Consider the following 20317-nt stretch of genomic DNA (forward strand, 5'->3'; position numbering starts at 1 on the left):
GCGTTCTGCTTCTCTCCACTGTGTAAGCACAGCGGCCGGAAAGCAGAGCGGTGACGTCAGACGTCACCGCTGTGCTCGCTTTCTGGCTGGCCGGCGCTCACAGTGCAGAGAAGCTGAGACGCCGGAGGACAGACACCGGAATGTAAGTATGTACTGTTTGTTTTTTTTACGTTTACGCTGGTAACCACAGTAAACATCGGGTTACTAAGCGCGGCCCTGCGCTTAGTTACCCGATGTTTACCCTGGTTACAAGCGAACACATCGCTGGATCGCTGTCACACACAACGATCCAGCGATGTCAGCGGGTGATCAAGCGACGAAAGAAAGTTCCAAACGATCTGCTACGACGTACGATTCTCAGCAGGATCCCTGATCGCTGCTGCGTGTAGCGAGATCGCTGCTGAGTCACAAGTTTTGTGACGCATCAGCGACCTCAGTAGCGATCTCGCTATGTTTGACACGTACCAGCGACCCGGCCCCTGCTGTGAGATCGCTGGTCGTGTCGGAATGGCCTGGACCTTTTTTTGGTCGTTGAGGTCCCGCTGACATCGCTGAATCGGTGTGTGTGACACGAATTCAGCGATGTCTTCACTGGTAACCAGGGTAAACATCGGGTTACTAAGCGCAGGGCCGCGCTTAGTAACCCGATGTTTACCCTGGTTACCATCGTAAATGTAAAAAAAACCAAACAGTACATACTCACATTCCGGTGTCCGTCAGGTCCCTTGCCGTCTGCTTCCCGCACTGACTGACTGCCGGCCGTAAAGTGAAAGCACAGCACAGCGGTGACGTCACCGCTCTGCTGTTAGGGCCGGCGCTCAGTCAGTGCAGGAAGCGGACGCCGGGGGACGCGAAGATGAGTATGTACTGTTTGTTATTTTACATTTTACACTGGTAACCAGGGTAAACATCGGGTTACTAAGCGCGGCCCTGCGCTTAGCAACCCGATGTTTACTCTGGTTACCAGGGGACTTCGGCATCGTTGGTCGCTGGAGAGCGGTCTGTGTGACAGCTCTCCAGCGACCACACAGCGACGCTGCAGCGATCGGCATCGTTGTCTGTATCGCTGCAGCGTCGCTATGTGTGACGGGGCCTTAACTGTTTTAATCGTAGCAGGCTGTTTTCTAACAACAGGTTGGTAGACTGGTGACAATAGTATAAGATTGTGATCAGATTTCCCCAAGGGCGGCAGGGTAGACGATGAATAAGCATTCTTGACATTCGCATAGAGTAAGTCCAAAATAATGTTGTCACACATAGGCAGCATCAATAGAAAAAGAGAAAGAGCGAGCGAGAATTTCACTGACGGGAAATTCTTCCACGCATGCTATCGTTGAAAAGACGGGACCCGTCGCTGGATTCCTGCTTTTCACAGGCAGCGACGCTGACAGATTTTCCGACGTGCAGAAAAAAATGTTCCTCTGAACGTTTTCTCTGCCCGACGGACAGTTTTTATGCAGGATCCAGTGAAAGACGGATGAAACGGATGGCAATCCGTAGCTAATACAAGTCTATGAGAAAATGCAGGATCCTGCAAATTTGTGACGGACGCTGAAAGACGGAAGTGTGAAAGAGGCCCAAGACTTCAGGATTCTTCAGGTTTTGTGACATCTGCCCAGAAGAAAGCACGACAAATGACAGCCTGTGTTCACGTGTTGCTTTTTTGTCTCATTTTTTCTGTGCTGTTTTGTCACAAGACCTGAAGGGTTTCAGAGCAAGCAAAGTAAATTTGTTTCCTGAAGTCTCATGTGCACACACACCGCTTATTTTTGACTTGCACCAGATTTAACCCCTTAGATACCAAGCCAATTTTGACATTAATGACCAAGCCAAATTTTACTATTCTGACCACTGTCACTTTATATGGTAATAACACTGGAATGCTTCAACGGATCCCACTGATTCTGAGATTTGTTTTTCTGATCTATTGTATTTCATGATAGTGGTAAAATTTCTTCAATATGACTTGTTTATTAAAATAATGGAAATTTGGCAAAAATGTACAAAATTTTGCAATTTTCAAACTTTTAATTTTGGTGCCCTTAAATCAGAGTTAGGTCACATAAAATGGTTCATAAATAACATTTCCCACATTTCTTTACATCAGCACAATTTTGGAAACATAATTTTTTTTTTGTTTAAAAGTTGACCAGCGATTTATAATTTTTTCAACAAAATTTGATAAACCATTTTCTTTAAGGACCACATCTAGCTCCAACACTAACAGAACTCTAACCACAAACCTACCCTAGCTGCTAAAAATGGGAACAATTACAATTGTCTTTATTTTGTATATAGTGGGTGACAAAGTGGGGTTTGATTTACTTAGATTTTTTTTTTTGTGATCACTGTGGTAGGATCTGTCACAGTGATCAAATAGAAACAAAAGGAAAAATTCCATATTGTTGCCGGGTAGCGGTTGGCAGATCACTGATCATGCGCCTACCATTTTTTTCCAGGAAGATGACGCAGAGGGCCCGGGGGATGACGGAGCTATCTGGAGCCTCGGGGGACCCCATTTCTCTCTTCTCTGATATGTTAAATGATATCAGAGGAGAAAGGAATTAAATCACCATTTTTTATTGTTATTGTCATTCTTTGGTGATCACATGACGGGACCATAATTACCAGCCTTGATCATGTACTCCAGGGTCTCAGCTGAGACCCTGGAGATTTTCTGACGGCTGGGGGTCGCTATACCCTTAATTCTCAGCGCCGTTAAAAAGCAGGGTTAAATCTGCAGCATGTCAATTCTTTCAGGGCTTTGGCTGCAGACTTCTCACATACTAATGAGTGGGGAAAAATCAGGCCAAAAAACATTTAAAAAGGCGCTTCAAAAACTTGCATAATTTTTGCTGCATTTTTCCTGCCTAGAGATGCAGAAATTTCTGCACCAAATATTTAACGGGAGCACATACCCTAAACGAAAAGGGCCATATCTCTGGAATCATATGGTGGTTTAAAAAAACAACAAAACAAAACGAAAAGCTAACAAAAAAAAAAGTGGAATACTTAAGAGCGGTAGCAATAAATCAAGATCAAAAACTGTCCTATTTTGATCAGTTCTCCTTAAGGGGAACCTGTCAGCAGGATTGTGCACAGTAACCTTCACACAGTGTCAGGTTGTTGCTGTTACACTGATTAAAATGATACCTGGGTGATGAAATCAGTCTTGCGGTTGTTGTTTAATCTTTATTTTCAGTTAATGATATGCTCGAGCTCTGGGGCAGAGCTGTGGGGGTCTTCATGTGGTGCTCTGCTTAGGTATTTATACTGATGGCTTCTGTTCTGATAGGTCACTGATCCCCCAGTGACCTGCCCCTATTATATCTATTGAAACAAAAATCACAATCGGCAGGCACCTGCGCTGCAGCAAAATTGCATTTTTAATATGCATTAAATAGTTTTATTTGCTGATATAAATTTATTCAGAAAGAAGATTTCTGTCTCAAAATGGTCCCTGCTGCGCCTGAGCAGTAGCATCTAACATCGCGGTCAGAATTGTAAAAATTGGCCTGGTCATGAAGGCGGAAACAGACTTGGAGGGTGAAGGGGTTAAATGGCAGCTATGGGAGCCTTCAGCAGGCCACCATGAAAACCCACCTGCTCCCTGCGATAACATGCAGTGCTGTCAGGTTTGGACCATTCTAAGAGCGACTCCCTGCATCTATAGCAATGGAGAATATTGAACAGGCTGTAAATTCATAGTTCAGTGTTAAGTGAAAGCTACTGATACCTAAAAGCTAACTAAAAGTCTAAAACCTGATCTAACCACAAGTGTGTTAATGGCAACTAATACAACAACGCATTCACCTTGTTATTACAGAAGATGATGAAGTGATAGTTGAGTTTGATGATGGAGATTTTGATGAACCCATGGAGGAGGATAATTCTGAGAGTAAACCTAACATAAGCGCGGCTGTTAAGATTGAAGCAGACATTAAAAAGGAGGTGAAAGAAGAAACGGATGAAAAGCCTCATATGTAAGTCAGATGAAACGCGCACTGATGTTCTCACAATTATATAATACAAATATTGGGTTCATAATGTTATGCACAAGCTGTTAGCAATAAATCCGTATCTACATATCTCTGCCTGTGGGTGCTGTGAAGTAACTAGTCCTCTAGTGATTTTATTAAAACTAAGCCTTGGAGACCAATAAGTGACACATCACTGGAGTCAGCGTTAGGTGGCAAAAGCCCAGTGACAGCCTGTCTTTAACTGCAAAAAAGTATGCTGCTAACAGGACACAACTGTATGCCTATAATGTGGATTTCATGGAACTTTTCACTCTTCTCCCCCAGGGCTTCTGTTTTTACAAGAGAATCGTGCTGGGATCAAGCACCGGATGAAACTCAGTCTGTTGCAAATGAAGTTCAAGTGGATTCCAGTCTGCTTCCTTTAGTAACTGGAGAAGATGGTGATCCGGTGTTCAGGTTTTATTGGCTGGATGCTTATGAGGACCAATACAATCAGCCAGGTGAGACTGAATTTTCTTGCGTTATGATGAGCCTCTAATATTGGCACCTTATGTGGGACCGTCTTTTAACATTAGCATCAGTAACCAGGTGCTGGGAGGAGTTTGTGTCTTCCATTTGTCATTTATGATAAAATAGACAACAGTCTTCACACCAGACTTCTTAATAGTATACCTGTTAGCCATATTGTGAGTTTCTTCTGTGAAATTGTTGTGAAATAAATCGTACAGATCTGTTCAGTGTGACTTTATTCTGTATAAATGGGAGGTGAGTTGTGCTTCAGTCTGATCTGATATCTCTGTGGTTCTGTGTGCACCATGGAATGAATGAATTGCTGTTTTTTCATGTCCTATAAATTGTTTTCTGAATTTATATATTTTTTCAGTTTAGTAAGTGAGTATTCTTTTCCCCGTAGGTGTTGTGTACTTGTTTGGGAAAGTCTGGATAGAGTCTGCAGAAACATTTGTCAGTTGCTGTGTAAGCGTAAAAAACATTGAGCGCACTGTGTATCTTCTGCCACGTGAGACGGTAAGTGTTTTTTGGTGTTGAGTATTTTTAAAGGGTAATGCCATGAAACACAGTGCACAGTGTAAGCAAATACACCTCTATCTACAAGGTACCACATGTGTCCTGTGTTTATTCCATTATTTGGCCTCCTCTCATGTAACCACATTTGTAGAAGTCCTAACTGGAATGGTACTAATGACTGAGTGCCATAGACAGATACACGCACCTTCACAGCTTGGCTGGTATCACTGAGGGTATTAATGGTTATCTTAGGAATGTTCTGCCATGCTGAATGCACTTCATCCTGCAATTCTTAAAGATCTGCTGCTGGCAGCTCCCTTTGCGATTGCTGACCAATGACATCCATGGGAGACCTGTCCGGATAAGCTGCAACCCACAGTAGCATTTTTAGGCCACATGGGCTCCTTACAATAGCACCAGCAGTATGCGACCTCGCATTGTAGTATTCAAAAATGGCTCCTGGGACACGTTGGAGAAATGGCCATTTCATTGGTTCCACTCCTAAATCAGTGTAATACCGAGCTTTTGGTGTATCTGGAATGAAGACCAGAAGGATTTGGCTACCGAACATAATTCGCCATAATCCCAGGAGTATTGCTGATGTGATGATCCCTGCTGGAGGCCTCTTATGGCGCTACCCACATGGTCTCTAGATCAATATACAGCAATTAAGTCCAAAACCAAAGTTGGACTCTTTGCTGAAAAGGATAAACCTCCATTCTAACCTTCAGTCTCCATCTGGAGACCACATTGGCAATATTTGTTTTTCTTTTTAATATGTAGATATTACCCAAAACCAGTTTTATATATTTGAAGGAAGCCAAAATAAAAAGTCTTGCTAGTTTATGTTGAAAGGTAGTAAAGGTTTTTCAGCATTTGTTAGAGGTCCACAGGCTGAAGAATGAATCTGCTGACCGCTCTATTTTGTGTTACGCGCTCTGTTTTCTCCTAGAAAACTACGGTTTCACATGACCAAATATATCCTTTTTTAATTATTTTTAAAAACACTTTTTTTTTTTTTACTTTTGGCATGGTTCAAAAGTCTCCATAGGAACTAGAAGCTGCCATAGCCTGATTGCTTCTGCTACATACAGGCGATGTCAACCCATCGGTGAGCATTGATTACGTGTCCGGGGTCACCGATGGGTGGATTTCTGGTGCAATTTTTGGAAACGCATGTTAAATGGGGCGGTCAGTTTGACAGCGGCATTTAACGGGTGAAAAGCCATAGATGGATCGCGATTCCCCCACGTGGCTGGTCCGGGCTTCTATCAGCTGTTCAAAACAGCTGATATGTGCTGGGAAAGATGTGGGCTCACCACCGGCGCCCACATCATGGGAGACACAACATGTGCAGTACATGTACAGCAATGTTGTGAAGGGGTTAAATTTGAGTCACTGAAACTGACGTCACATTATCGTATTAATGTTTTCTAGAAACAAAATGCCAGATTGTTGAAAAGATTTATATTTTTTGAAGAAATCCTCTTTAAAATATAAATAACTATCCTGAAATCCTTTTTAAGGCTAAGTGCACACGTCGCAGAATTGCCACGGAAATTTCCACGGCAATTCTGCAACTCCTGCCGCGGGTATATCGCATGCGGAATTGGCATGCATATTCCCGCTAAACACTAGCGTTTTGCAAGCATAATTGGCTTGCAGAATGCTAGCGTTTTCCAAGCGATCTTTAGCATCGCTTGGAAAACTGATTGACAGGTTGGTCACACTTGTCAAACATAGTTTTTGACAAGTGTGACCAACTTTTTACTATTGATGCTGCCTATGGAACATCAATAGTAAAAGATATAATGTTAAAAATAATAAAAAAAAAATAAAAAAAATGGTTATACTCACCTTCCGAAGGCAGCCGATATCCTCAGCGGCTTCCGTTCCTATAGATGCTTTGTGTGCAGGACCTTCGATGACGTCGCGTGACCGCGACGGCATCGCAGGTCCTTCACACAAAGCATCTATAGGAATGGAAGCCGCCGCGTGCACCGCTGACAGGCGGGAAGACTCCGGGGGCCATCGAAGGTGAGTATATCACGATTTTTTATTTTAATTCTTTTTTTTTTTTTTTTTAACAATTATATAGTGCCCAGTCCGTGGAGGAGAGTCTCCTCTCCTCCACCCTAGGTACCAACCGCACATGATCTGCTTACTTCCTGCATGGTGGGCATAACCTCATGCGGGAAGTAAGCGGATCAATGCATTCCTAGGTAATGAACAAAAAATGCAGATTGCATTCTATTAAATAGGATGCTTAATGTGAGCATTTTTTTCGCAGTTTTATAGCGTTTTTATAGCGAAAAAACGCAAAAAATCTGCTACGTGTGCACACAGTCTTAGTCTAAGTGCACACGTCGCAGAATTGCCACGGAAATTTCCGCGGCAATTCTGCAACTCCTGCCGCGGGTATATCGCATGCGGAATTGGCATGCATATTCCTGCTAAAAACTAGCGTTTTGCAAGCGTAATTAGCTTGCAGAATGCTAGCGTTTTCCAAGCGATCTGTAGCATCGCTTGGAAAACTGACAGGTTGGTCACACTTGTCAAACAGTGTTTGACAAGTGTGACCAACTTTTTACTATTGATGCTGCCTATGCAGCATCAATAGTAAAAGATAGAATGTTAAAAATAATAACCATTTTTTTTTTTTTTTTTTATTATTATCTCACCTTCTGATGGCCCCGGATCTCCTCAGCGGCTTCCGTTCCTTTAGATGCTTTGTGTGCAGGACCTTTGAAGATGTCACGTGACCGCGACGTCATCGCAGGTCCTTCACACACACCATCTATAGGAACGGAAGCGGCCGCATGCACCGCTGAGAGGCGGGAAGACTCCGGGGCCATCAGAAGCTGAGTATATCACTATTTTTTATTTTAATTCTTTTTTTTTAACAATTACCGTATATACTCGAGTATAAGCCGACCCGAGTATAAGCCGACCCCCCTAATTTTGCCACAAAAAACTGGGAAAACTTATTGACTCGAGTATAAGCCTAGGGTGGAAAATGCAGCAGGTACCGGTGAATTTCAAAATTAAAAATAGATACTCCATACCATTCATTATGGCCCCATAGATGCTCCATAGAAAGCTGTGCCATATACAATACTCTGCACCGTTGCCCCATAGATACTCCACATAAAGCTGTGCCATATATACAATGCTCTGCACCGTTGCCCCATAGATAGCTGTGCCATATATACAATGCTCTGCACCGTTGCCCCATAGATAGCTGTGCCATATATATAATGCTCTGCACCGTTGCCCCATAGCTGTGCCATATATATAATGCTCTGCACCGTTGCCCCATAGCTGTGCCATATATATAATGCTCTGCACCGTTGCCCCATAGCTGTGCCATATATATAATGCTCTGCACCATTGCCCCATAGCTGTGCCATATAGTGCTCTGCACCATTGCCCCATAGCTGTGCCATATAGTGCTCTGCACCGTTGCCCCATAGCTGTGCCATATATATAATGCTCTGCACCGTTGCCCCATAGCTGTGCCATACGTATAATGCTCTGCACCGTTGCCCCATAGCTGTGCCATATAGTGCTCTGCACCATTGCCCCATAGCTGTGCCATATAGTGCTCTGCACCGTTGCCCCATAGCTCTGCCATATAGTGCTCTGCACCGTTGCCCCATAGCTCTGCCATATAGTGCTCTGCACCGTTGCCCCATAGCTGTGCCATATATATAGTGCTCTGCACCGTTGCCCCATAGCTGTGCCATATAGTGCTCTGCACCGTTGCCCCATAGCTGTGCCATATAGTGCTCTGCACCGTTGCCCCATAGCTCTGCCATATAGTGCTCTGCACCGTTGCCCCATAGCTCTGCCATATAGTGCTCTGCACCGTTGCCCCATAGCTGTGCCATATAGTGCTCTGCACCGTTGCCCCATAGCTGTGCCATATAGTGCTCTGCACCGTTGCCCCATAGCTGTGCCATATAGTGCTCTGCACCGTTGCCCCATAGATGCTCCACATAAAGTTGTGCCATTGCTGCTGCTGCAATAAAAAAAAAAAAACACATACTCGCCTCTCTTGCTTGCAGCTCCCCGGCGCCATCTTCCCGGCGTCTCTCCGCACTGACTGATCAGGCAGAGGGCGGCGCGCACACTATATGCGTCATCGCGCCCTCTGACCTGCAGAGTCAGAGCGGAGAGACGCCGGGAAGATGGCGCGATGCCCGGCGTGTGGAACGAGGACAGGTGAATATGCGATACTTACCTGCTCCCGGCGTCCCGCTCCTTACCCCGGACAGCTGGTCTTCGGTGCCGCAGCCTCTTCCCCTGAGCGGTCACCGGCACCGTCATTAGAGGAATGAATAGGTGGCTCCGCCCCTATGGGGGGTGGAGCAGCCTATTCATTTCTCTAATGAGCGGTCCCACGTGACCGCTCAGGGGAAGAGGCTGCGGCACCCGGAGACCGTGGGACGGGCAGGGGGAGCGCCAGGAGCCCCGGAAGCAGGTAAGTATATGACAGTGCTCACCCGCCGACCCCACCACCGATCATGACTCGAGTATAAGCCGAGAGGGGCACTTTCAGCCCAAAAATTTGGGCTGAAAATCTCGGCTTATACTCGAGTACGGTATATGGTGCCCAGTCTGTGGAGGAGAGTCTCCTCTCCTCCACTCTGGGTACCAACCGCACATGCGGGAAGTAAGCAGATCAATGCATTCCTAGTTGTGCGGAATCCCCGCGATTCCGCAAATTTAATGAACATGCTGCATTTTTTTCTGGAAAGCGATTCCGCTCAGGAAAACAACGCAGCATGTGCACAAAAAATGCGGATTGCATTCTATTAAATTGGATGCTTAATGTGAGCGTTTTCTTTGCGGTTTTATAGCGTTTTTTTAGCAAAAAAAACGAAAAATCTGCTACGTATGCACACAGCCTTAAGCTGTCACGATGTCTGGGGCCTCGCAATGGATTTTGGTTGTCACATAGATAAGTTTAACACTGTTCTTTAATGGCCGTGTTCCAGCTGGTCCTCCTGCCTTCCTACAGAACAATGTATGACATCGTCTCTGACAACATGGCTGGCTGAAGTTGGGGCTCACCACATGGGGTTTTTATTAGCTTAATGAGTATTAAATTGATTGAAGTGTTGCATCTGGTTTTCGTTATATTCTTAATGGTTTTACAACTGCCCCAGCAAACTTGAGGCTTAAGGCCCCGTCTCACATAGTGATTTACCAACGATCACGACCAGCGATACGACCTGGCCGTGATCGTTGGTAAGTCGTTGTGTGGTCGCTGGGGAGCTGTCACACAGACAGCTCTCTCCAGCAACCAACGATCAGGGGAACGACTTCGGCATCGTTGAAACTGTCTTCAACGATGCCGAAGTCCCCCTGCAGCACCCGGGTAACCAGGGTAAACATCGGGTTACTAAGCGCAGGGCCGCGCTTAGTAACCCGATGTTTACCCTGGTTACCAAAAAAAACAAACAGTACATACTCACCATCTGATGTCCGTCAGGTCCCTTGCCGTCTGCTTCCTGCTCTGACTGAGTGCCGCCGTACAGTGAGAGCAGAGCGCAGCGGTGACTCAGTCAGAGCAGGAAGCAGACAGCAAGGGACCTGACGGACATCAGATGGTGAGTATGTACTGTTTGTTTTTTTTTTTTACATTTACGCTGGTAACCAGGGTAAACATCGGGTTACTAAGCGCGGCCCTGCGCTTAGTAACCCGATGTTTACCCTGGTTACCAGTGAAGACATCGCTGGATCGGTGTCACACACACCGATTTCAGCGATGTCAGCGGGACCTCAACGACCAAAAAAAGGTCCAGGCCATTCCGACACGACCAGCGATCTCGCAGCAGGGGCCTGGTCGCTGGTACGTGTCACACATAGCGAGATCGCTACTGAGGTCGCTGTTGCGTCACAAAACTTGTGACTCAGCAGCGATCTCGCTAGCGATCTCGCTATGTGAGACGGGGCCTTTAGACAACATGGAATTTGTTTTGTCACTGAGTCCAAGGGCAGCTTTATTAAAGCACACCTGCCATCAGGATTTTACTATGTAAACTACAGGCCTTGTCAGGTTGGCGTTGTTATAGTGATTAAAATGATACCTCGTTAATGAAATCTGTCTTTGTTTGCAGTTCTCAGAGATTCTCGTGCTCTGGGGTGGCCTGTGGGGGGTCTTTATTTGGCGCTCTAGCCTCATTTTAATCCTTCGGGTGTACATGACAGGTCACTGAACCATCTAGTGACTTGCCTCCTATTTGACCTATAGTTTAAACTGACAAGGATTAAGGTGAGGCCAGAGCACTACATAAAGCCCCCCACAGGCCCACCTCGGAGTGCGAGAATCCCATTAACTGAAAACTGCAAACAAAATTAAACAACAACCGGATTTCACCAACCAAGGTATCATCTTAATCTGTAACTGCGCCAACCTGACACTGTGGGTTACTGTGCACAATCCTGATGACAGGTTCTCTTTATCTTGCCCTAACATCTAGTTCTTCAGAAACAGATTGGCTATTTTCAGCTTTACAGGAAATGCTGGACATATTCTCTACTCTGGCCCCTTTATCAGCTAAGTTGCACTCGTGTGATTCCTGAGTAAGTGCTAGGCTAGTAAGGGAAATCGGTTGCTTGTGGTGGGGATGACCAATATATTTTTCTATGAGGGTAGTTTCACATTTAATAATTTTTGTTGTGCTGCATGTTACTGTGTATTGAGTGAGTTATTCTTTATTATATGTATTTTTCTACTTAAAGAGAGTTCAGCTGCCATCTGGAAAAGACACTGGTGTTCCTGTGACTATGATGAATGTTTACCAGGAGTTTAATGAAAGCATTGCAGATAAATATAAGATCATGAAATTCAAGTCCAAGGTTTGTTTGACTACATTGACCATTGTTATCTGTTCCTTAATCCCTTAACGACCAGAGGTATTTTTTGCGTTTTTGTTTTTTTGCTCCCCTTCTTCCCAGACCCATAACTTTATTTTTCCATCAATATGGTCATGTGAGGGCTTATTTTTTGCGGGACAAGTTGTACTTTTGATTATCATTGGTTTTAACATATTTTGTACAAGAAAACGGGAAAAAAATGCCAAGTGCGGTGAAATTGCAAACAAAAGTGCAATTAGATTTTTTTTTTTTTTTTTTACCATGTTCACTAAATGCTAAAACTGACCTGCCATTATGATTTTCTGGGCCACTGCAAGTTCAAGACACCAAACATGTCTAGGTTTCTTTTCATTTAGGTGGTGAAAAAAAAAAAATCCTAAATTTGGTAAAAAAAATAAAATGGCGCCATTTTCCGAGACCTGTAGCGTCTCCATTTTTTGTGGTCTGTGGCTGGATGAGTGCATTTTTTTGCGTGCCAAGCTGGCGTTTTTATTGATATAATTTTGGTTTAGACCACCCATTATTGCATTTTATTGCAATGTAGTGGAGACCAAAAATGTTTATTTCTGACTTATTTTTTTTTTTTTTTTTTCTCGTTACACCTTTTAGTGATATATATATATATATATATATATATATATATATATATATATATATATATATATATATATATATATATATATATATAATTTTATAGATAGATAGATCCAGGTGATTCTGAACATGGCAATACCAAATATGTGTGTATTTGATTTTAATTTATTTTTTAATTTTGAATGGGGCAAAAGGGGGGGTGATTTGAACTTTTTATATGTTTTTTAAAATATTTTTAAAACCTTTTTTTTCTTTTTCATGCTTCAATAGTCTCCATGGGAGCCTAGAAGCTACACTACTATACTTCGATTGCCTCTGCTACCCACAGGCAATGATCAGATCGCCTGTGTGTAGCAGAAATGCTCACTTGCTATCAGCGCCGACCAAAGACAGCCATAGAGGTCTGCTGAAGTCATGCCAACCCATCGGTGACCCACGATCATGTGACGGGGTCACCCATGGGCGGGATTAGTGACCCGCTTCCGGAAACTGCAGGTTAAATGCCGCTGTCAAATTGACTGCGGCATTTAACGAGTTAACAGCCGCGGGTGGATCGCAATTCCACCCATGGTTGTTGCAGGCACATGTCACTTGTCTAAATCAGCTGCCATGTGCGCGGAAGGGTGCGGGCTCAGATCCAGAGCCCGCACCAAACAGTAGAGTCCGACACTGGCGTACTATTATGCCCGATGTCGGAAAGGGTTAAATAGGTTTTCTCCTTTCGACTTAATCCAAAATCCTCCCTGTAGTAAAAAATAAAAATGTTACTCTCTTTTCCCAGGTGCAGAGCGGCATCTCTTGATTGTTCGCAGCTTGCAGAGATGAGGACACGTCAGTACATTGCAGCCTGTTAATAGTCTGTGTCTGCCGTTGCAGGAGTCATGAACAGCCAAGCCCAGCAATTGGTTTCATCACAGTTGACGTGACGTCATCTCTGCAGCCTTAAATCAATCACCAGAACAGTGGTTAAGACATAGCAGTACATGAGATGTGAGGAAGGAGTTACAGTCCTCCAGCCGTCTAGCCATTGTATTCCCCAGCGCATCTTGCCCTCTTCCTATTAAGGTGCAGCTCATCCCAAAGTATGAGCTTGGTAATTGGCTCACTCGCTCAACCACTCACTCTAAATGCAGCCAACAGATGCAGGAACATTTCAATGACTAACAGCAGCTGCAGTTTAACACCATATCTGTGGGTTAATAGTGATGACCGAATGTGTTTGGATAAGTTGTTATCCCAGCATGCTCATTTGCTTACTGAATGTCTTCAGCGTGCTAGAAAAATGTTTGACTGCCCATGGCTGCATGTCTCGTGGCTGTTGGACAGCTGCAACACATGCAGGGATTGCCTGTTTGTCTCTAACATATTTTTCAAGCACACCAAAGGCACGCTCTAAGCCCAACAGCTTGCTCAGATAACACCTTACCCGAGCACGCTCGCACATCACTATTAATGGTGTTTATGTGAAAGTTTCCCTTTTTAAAGAATTAGGTATAGATGCACCCAGCAATGCAAGCAGGAATTTGTTGCGGGATTCCCAAATATTTTTTCAATGAATCTTATGACACACACTTGAGACAGAATCCACTTGGGAACAAAGCACTCTCTTGCTTACCCACTTTGTCTGAAGATGCCTTCTTATACTTGGCTTCAATACAGCCTGCAACTAACTAATGTTTGCAAAGGTTTAAAATCTGTTGCATTCCCTGTGCAAGCTGTGATCTCTTAAGTATTTACCTGGCTGCAAAGTTGTGCGAGTTACAGGGTATGTGCACATGGAATTGTTTTTTTTTGCCTAAAATGATGAGCTTTCGAAAGAAACCGTTTTAGTAAACCCCTCCTTCTTTGGGAAATTTCCTGAGGTGCCTTTGAAGGATTTTTCTTTTCAAGAAATGTGTTTTTAAAAAAATAACTTTTTCATTGGACAATGCATACTTTGGAACGGATTCCATCAGGAGACATTCCAAAGCGATGGCGTGTATTTTTTTTATCCCCCCCCCAAACTATTTTTCAAACTAGGGGAAAAAACATCGGTGAAATGACTAAACATTTGAACACCTAAGGCGTTTTACGTTAGCATTAAAAAGCAACAGTCTACAAGGTTTTTTGTTTCCTTTTTTTCTTAAGATGACCTGTTCCCCAAAACTCTAAACAAAAGTGTAAATCTGTAGAAGTCACCCAGAGAAGAACATGCCCACTTAGCTAAAAAAAAAAAAAATAATTAAAAATTAAATATCTATGGCAAGCTACAGGCTCTTTAAATGTGCATCATGATTTTACATTTTTTTGCTTTTATTTATTTATTTTTTTAATCTTGCCTTTCTAGAAAGTGGAAAAGAATTATGCTTTTGAGATTCCAGATGTCCCTGCCAGCTCAGAGTATCTTGAAGTTCGATATTCTGTAAGTATAACATTTAAAAAAATAAATCCGTAACACAGCAAATTGTCATGATTGTAGTTTTAGATTGGACCATTTTGTAGCTTAAAGGGAGCCAGTCACCCCCCAGGACCTATTAAAGTAAAATAGCCACCTTCAGCAGCACTAAAGGTACCTTCACACTAAGCGACTTTGCAGCGAGAACGACGACGATCCGTGACGTTGCAGCGTCCTGGATAGCGATCTCGTTTGAGTTTGACACACAGCAGCGATCTGGATCCCGCTGTGATATCGCTGGTCGGAGCTAGAAGTCCAGAACTTTATTTCGTCGCTGATCACCCGCTGTCATCGCTGGATCGGTGTGTGTGACACCGATCCAGCGATGTGTTCACTTGTAACCAGGGTAAATATCGGGTTACTAAGCGCAGGGCCGCGCTTAGTAACCCGATATTTTCCCTGGTTACCATTGTAAAAGTAAAAAAAAAAACACTACATACTCACCTTCTGATGTCTGTCACGTCCCCCGCCGGCGGCTTCCCTGCACTGAATGTGTCAGCGCCGGCCGTAAAGCAGAGCACAGCGGTGACGTCACCGCTGTTACTGCCGGCGCCGCTGACACATTCAGTGCAGGGAAGCCGCCGGCGGGGGACGTGACAGACATCAGAAGGTGAGTATGTAGTGTTTTTTTCTCGGTCCCCCATGACAGCACTACGGAGAGAGGGGATCCGCCCTTCAGGGACAGGAAACCTACAGATACATAAGGGCGGTACCTCTCCCTCGCATCAGTTGGTTTCCTGTCCCTGACGGGGAACCTCTCTTCGGCAGTACCTGCAAAGAAGACGTCGTATCCAAGGACCGGGACCGGGCAGCCGAGTTCCGGCAGCGAGGAGGCTCCTGCCGCGGCGTGTCCGGTACCCGAAGCCGCCACCGCTGGGACCGAGGGGTTCTCCAGGGTGTGCGGGGGAGAGGCCGCCGCCGGACTCCGATGGACAAAGGGGCGCTGGTCACCCGGAGCTTCGGTGCAGGCTGCTGCACGCTCTGGGTGAAGAAAGATGGCCGCCGCTCCGGAAATGCGGCATCAACTTCCGGGTCGTCCCCGCGCGCATGCGCGGTAATATCTCCTCTCCCGGGGATGTGCGCAGGACCGGAAATGAGGAAGAACGCCGGGGGAGCGCCGGATTCAAAAAGGGAGATGGTGCACACTTAGTTGTCGCACTATCTCCCTTTCATTATGGAGGACAGCGATTCCCAGCAGCTGCCAGCCAGGCAGCAGCAGCATAAGAAAAATGACCCAAAGAGCTCCAGAAGAAGTGGATCAAGCAGTCGATCCACACAGCGCAGCAGATCTGCTGCAAGGACTAACTCCCCTCCTCAGGAGACTCCACTACCAGATCCCGGCCCTCTTCCAGAACCGGTACCTGCCTTCACATCTGAATGGTGAGTGATCTTCGTGAAAGTATACACTCCTATAATAGGGCTCCCTCTTCTCCCTTACTAGGGTAAGAAGAGCCTGGAGAAAAAGAAAAATAGTCTGCCCCACATGTAACAAAGCTTTGCCGGTAACTTGGGGAAAAAAGCTTTGTAAATCCTGTATCCAGCATCTATTGTGTGAAGAAACCCCTGACTTTGCCTCTGAACTTAAAAATATAATTAGATCAGAAGTTCAGAATGCCCTGTTATCCTCCAAAAAAGGGAAGGAAAAGGCGAAGGAGACGGTATATGCTCACTCTGTCCGATCCTCATCTGAGGACGCGGACTCTGATGATTCCAAATCCTCCCTATCTTCCTCTGATGAAGATTCGGGCCGTCACTGTTTCCCATTAGAGGAAGTGGACGCTTTAGTTAAAGTCGTCAGGGCCACCATGGGGGTTGAGGATCCCAGGCCTGATAAAACGGCTCAAGACATCATGTTTGGAGGTCTGACACAAAAAAAGCGGAGAGCTTTTCCGTTAAACTCCAATGTCCAGACTCTAATCAAAAAAGAATGGGAGAAACCAGACAGAAAAAATTCTTCAGTACCCTCGCTGAAAAGAAAATATCCCTTCGATGATGAAGCGTCCACTTCTTGGGACAAGGCACCCAAATTGGACGTGGCAGTAGCCAAAGCTTCAAAAAAATTTGCGCTCCCATTTGAGGATATGGGTACCCTCAAAGACCCCTTAGACAAAAAAGCAGATACCTTTCTCAAAGGGGCTTGGGAATCGGCTGGGGGTAGCCTGAGACCTGCAGTCGCGGCAACCTGCACCTCCAGGTCTTTAATGGTATGGGTTGACCAGTTGGAAAGCCAGATCAAGGACGGATCACCCAGGAATAAATTATTAGACTCAATTCCTGCAATTAGAGCTGCAGCAGCTTTCCTAGCAGACTCCTCAGCGGACTCAGTGCGTCTAACATCCAAAGCCGCTGCCCTCTCCAACGCGGCCAGAAGGACCCTTTGGCTTAAAAGCTGGCCAGGGGATCTCCAAACAAAGTTGAAGCTGTGTTCTATACCTTGCGAGGGAAACTTCTTATTTGGGGAAACCCTGGATGACATCCTCCAGAAAGCGGGTGACAAAAAGAAGGGGTTTCCAAATCTGGGACCAACCCCATTTAAACAGTCCTTTCGGAGTAGAAAATTTTTTCGTCGAAGACCACCTAGAGACCAAAATAAGTGGGAAGAAGGTAGAAGACGAGATAGAGGCTACCTCTTTGGCAACACCTCCCGTGATAAAAAACCCGCCAAATGACATTCTCCCTGCGGTGGGGGGAAGGCTCACCACATTTCTTCCTGCTTGGAAGAAAATTTCCAACAACACCTGGATTCTAAGACTCATACAATCTGGTCTAAAATAGATTTCCTTTCCCTCCCTCCTCGAAATTATGTTGTGACAAAAATGAGGTCTTCGACGATAGAGCAAGCGGCACTAGAAAAAGAGATTATCTCCCTTCTACAAAAAGCTGTAATTCGGGAGATTTCTCCTCAGGAAATGGGGGACGGGTTTTTCTCCCCTCTCTTTCTGGTACCGAAACCCGACGGGTCCTTTCGGACAATTATAAATTTAAGGAACTTAAACAACTACGTAAGAAATCACAAATTCAAAATGGAGACAATAAAATCCACAATAAAGATTCTCTTTCCAAATTGCTACATGGTTGTGATAGATCTAACCGACGCATATTATCATGTGCCCATCCACGAGCTTTCTCAAAAGTTTCTCAGGATGGCGGTGTCCATAAAAGGGAAAATAAGAAACTTCCAGTACAGGGCCCTTCCGTTTGGGATTTCTATAGCTCCGCGGATATTCACAAAAATAGTAGCGGAGATGATGGCCCACATAAGGGAACAAAACATTATCATAGTTCCCTACCTGGACGATTTTCTTATTGCCAGCGACTCGGCTCAAAGTTGCAGAGAACAGAGAGACCGAGTAATGACTATTCTAACGAACTTGGGTTGGCTCATAAATATAAAAAAGTCGAAGTTGGAACCCTCTCAGGTACAGGAGTTCCTAGGGCTGACGTTAGATTCCCGGGTTCAAGAGTGCCGGCTCCCGGGCCCCAAAAAGGACAAAATACTAGCCATGATAGCACAAACGCTGCAAAACCCCTCCATGACTCTAAGGAGGGCAATGTCCCTATTGGGGTCCCTTTCCTCATGCCTGCCGGCGATACCCTTCGCACAATTCCACACAAGAGAGCTTCAGTGGCACATACTAGAATGGCAGGTAATATTAAAAAACAATCTGGAAAGCAGGGTCACTCTAAATTCCTCTGTTATTCATTCCCTTCTCTGGTGGGGAAAGAGCCAGAATATTTCAAGAGGGATTCCCTGGGTACCCGAAATATCCCGGGTAATAACAACCGATGCAAGTCCCAGGGGGTGGGGAGCCCACATGGGAAACAGAGTGACTCAGGGCAACTGGTCAATTCAGGAACTATCAGCATCCTCGAATCAAAAAGAACTCTGGGCAGTGTATCAGGCTCTCCTATCATTTCTTCCCTACATTCGAGGACATCATGTCCGAATTTTCTCGGACAATATAGTGACAGTAGCCTATATCAATCACCAGGGGGGAACAAGGTCTCAGTTACTGATGAATTCCTCCGCCAAAATTCTCCGCCTGGCGGAAACGAATCTACTCTCCCTTTCCGCACTACATATTCAAGGGTCAAAAAACGAGAAAGCAGACTACCTGAGTCGAACTCAGTTGAGACAAGGCGAATGGTCCCTAAATCAGTCCGTTTACAACCAGATCACGAGAATGTGGGGAACCCCAACAATAGATCTGTTCGCCAATCACAAAAACAAAAAAGTAAACAAATTTTGTTCTCTAAACCCAGAAGGGAATCCCCAGGCTCTGGATGCTTTTCTCATTCCTTGGACACACAAACTAACTTACGCCTTTCCACCAACCATCCTAATTCCGGCGGTCATCCGCAAGGTCAGAGAGGACAAAACAAAGATGATCCTTATTGCCCCATTCTGGCCAAAAAGGACATGGTTTTCCTGGCTAAGGATGCTATCAGTCTCAGACCCATGGGTTCTTCCGAATTTGCCAGACCTGTTACAGCAAGGACCGATCCTCCACCCACAGGAGACGAACTTGCATTTGACAGCCTGGCTTTTGAGCGGGAACTATTAATAAAAAGAGGTTTTTCAGACAACTTGGTTACAACATTATTAAAATGTAGAAAACCTATTACTACCAAAATTTATGGCAAAACATGGAAAAAATTCTTGTCTGTATCTAAAGTCAAAATCCAGGAGGGACCTTCAATTAATAAGATACTTGAGTTCCTACAAAAAGGGCTGGAACAAGGATTAGCGGTTAGTACCCTTAAGGTGCAGATAGCAGCCCTGGGTGCTCTCTATAACCAGAATATAGCAGCCAACCCGTGGATAATAAGATTCGTTAAAGCGGTAACAAGATCAAAACCTGTAGTTACCCAAAAGATGCCCTCATGGGACCTAAACTTAGTCCTTTCAGCATTATCTGGTCCACCATTCGAACCCATAGATGTGATTCCCATAAAAATACTGTCACTAAAAACCATTCTTCTAGTAGCCTTAACATCGGCACGCAGGATAAGCGACATTCAAGCCCTGTCCTCTAACCCCCCTTTCACAAAAATCATGGATGATAGAGTCACTCTAAAACCTGACCCGGCCTATTTGCCAAAAGTGGCAACAAAATTCCATAGGTCACAGGAAATATCCCTGCCGTCCTTCTGCCCGAACCCTAGAAATGAGAAAGAGCAGAACTTCCATAACCTAGACGTCAGAAGATGTCTAGTCCAATACCTAGATTCCACTAGGGAGTATAGGAAGGAAGGCTCTCTCTTTGTCTGTTTTCAGGGTCCCAGAAAAGGATTCCGGGCATCCAAGGGTACCTTGGCAAGGTGGATAAAAGAGGCAATAGCGTTGGCATATTCATCCACGGGGAATGCGATCCCGGACGGTATAAGAGCGCATTCC

The 20317-nt window shown here is 45.0% G+C and overlaps 1 protein-coding gene across 2 annotated transcripts in view; it reads left to right on the plus strand.

The window, feature by feature from the left end:
- POLA1 (DNA polymerase alpha 1, catalytic subunit) overlaps nt 1-20317 on the plus strand; it is a 502104-nt gene that overhangs the window by 39357 nt on the left and 442430 nt on the right. For both annotated transcript variants that reach the window (XM_077294669.1, XM_077294671.1), the window contains exons 9-13: nt 3827-3983; nt 4305-4480; nt 4894-5006; nt 11757-11873; nt 14812-14886. In XM_077294669.1, the coding sequence (XP_077150784.1) occupies nt 3827-3983; nt 4305-4480; nt 4894-5006; nt 11757-11873; nt 14812-14886 (638 nt within the window). The remainder of the gene's footprint in view (nt 1-3826; nt 3984-4304; nt 4481-4893; nt 5007-11756; nt 11874-14811; nt 14887-20317) is intronic.

This window comes from Ranitomeya variabilis, chromosome 3 (genome assembly GCF_051348905.1).
Source record: "Ranitomeya variabilis isolate aRanVar5 chromosome 3, aRanVar5.hap1, whole genome shotgun sequence".
In the NCBI taxonomy this organism is placed as follows: domain Eukaryota; kingdom Metazoa; phylum Chordata; class Amphibia; order Anura; family Dendrobatidae; genus Ranitomeya; species Ranitomeya variabilis.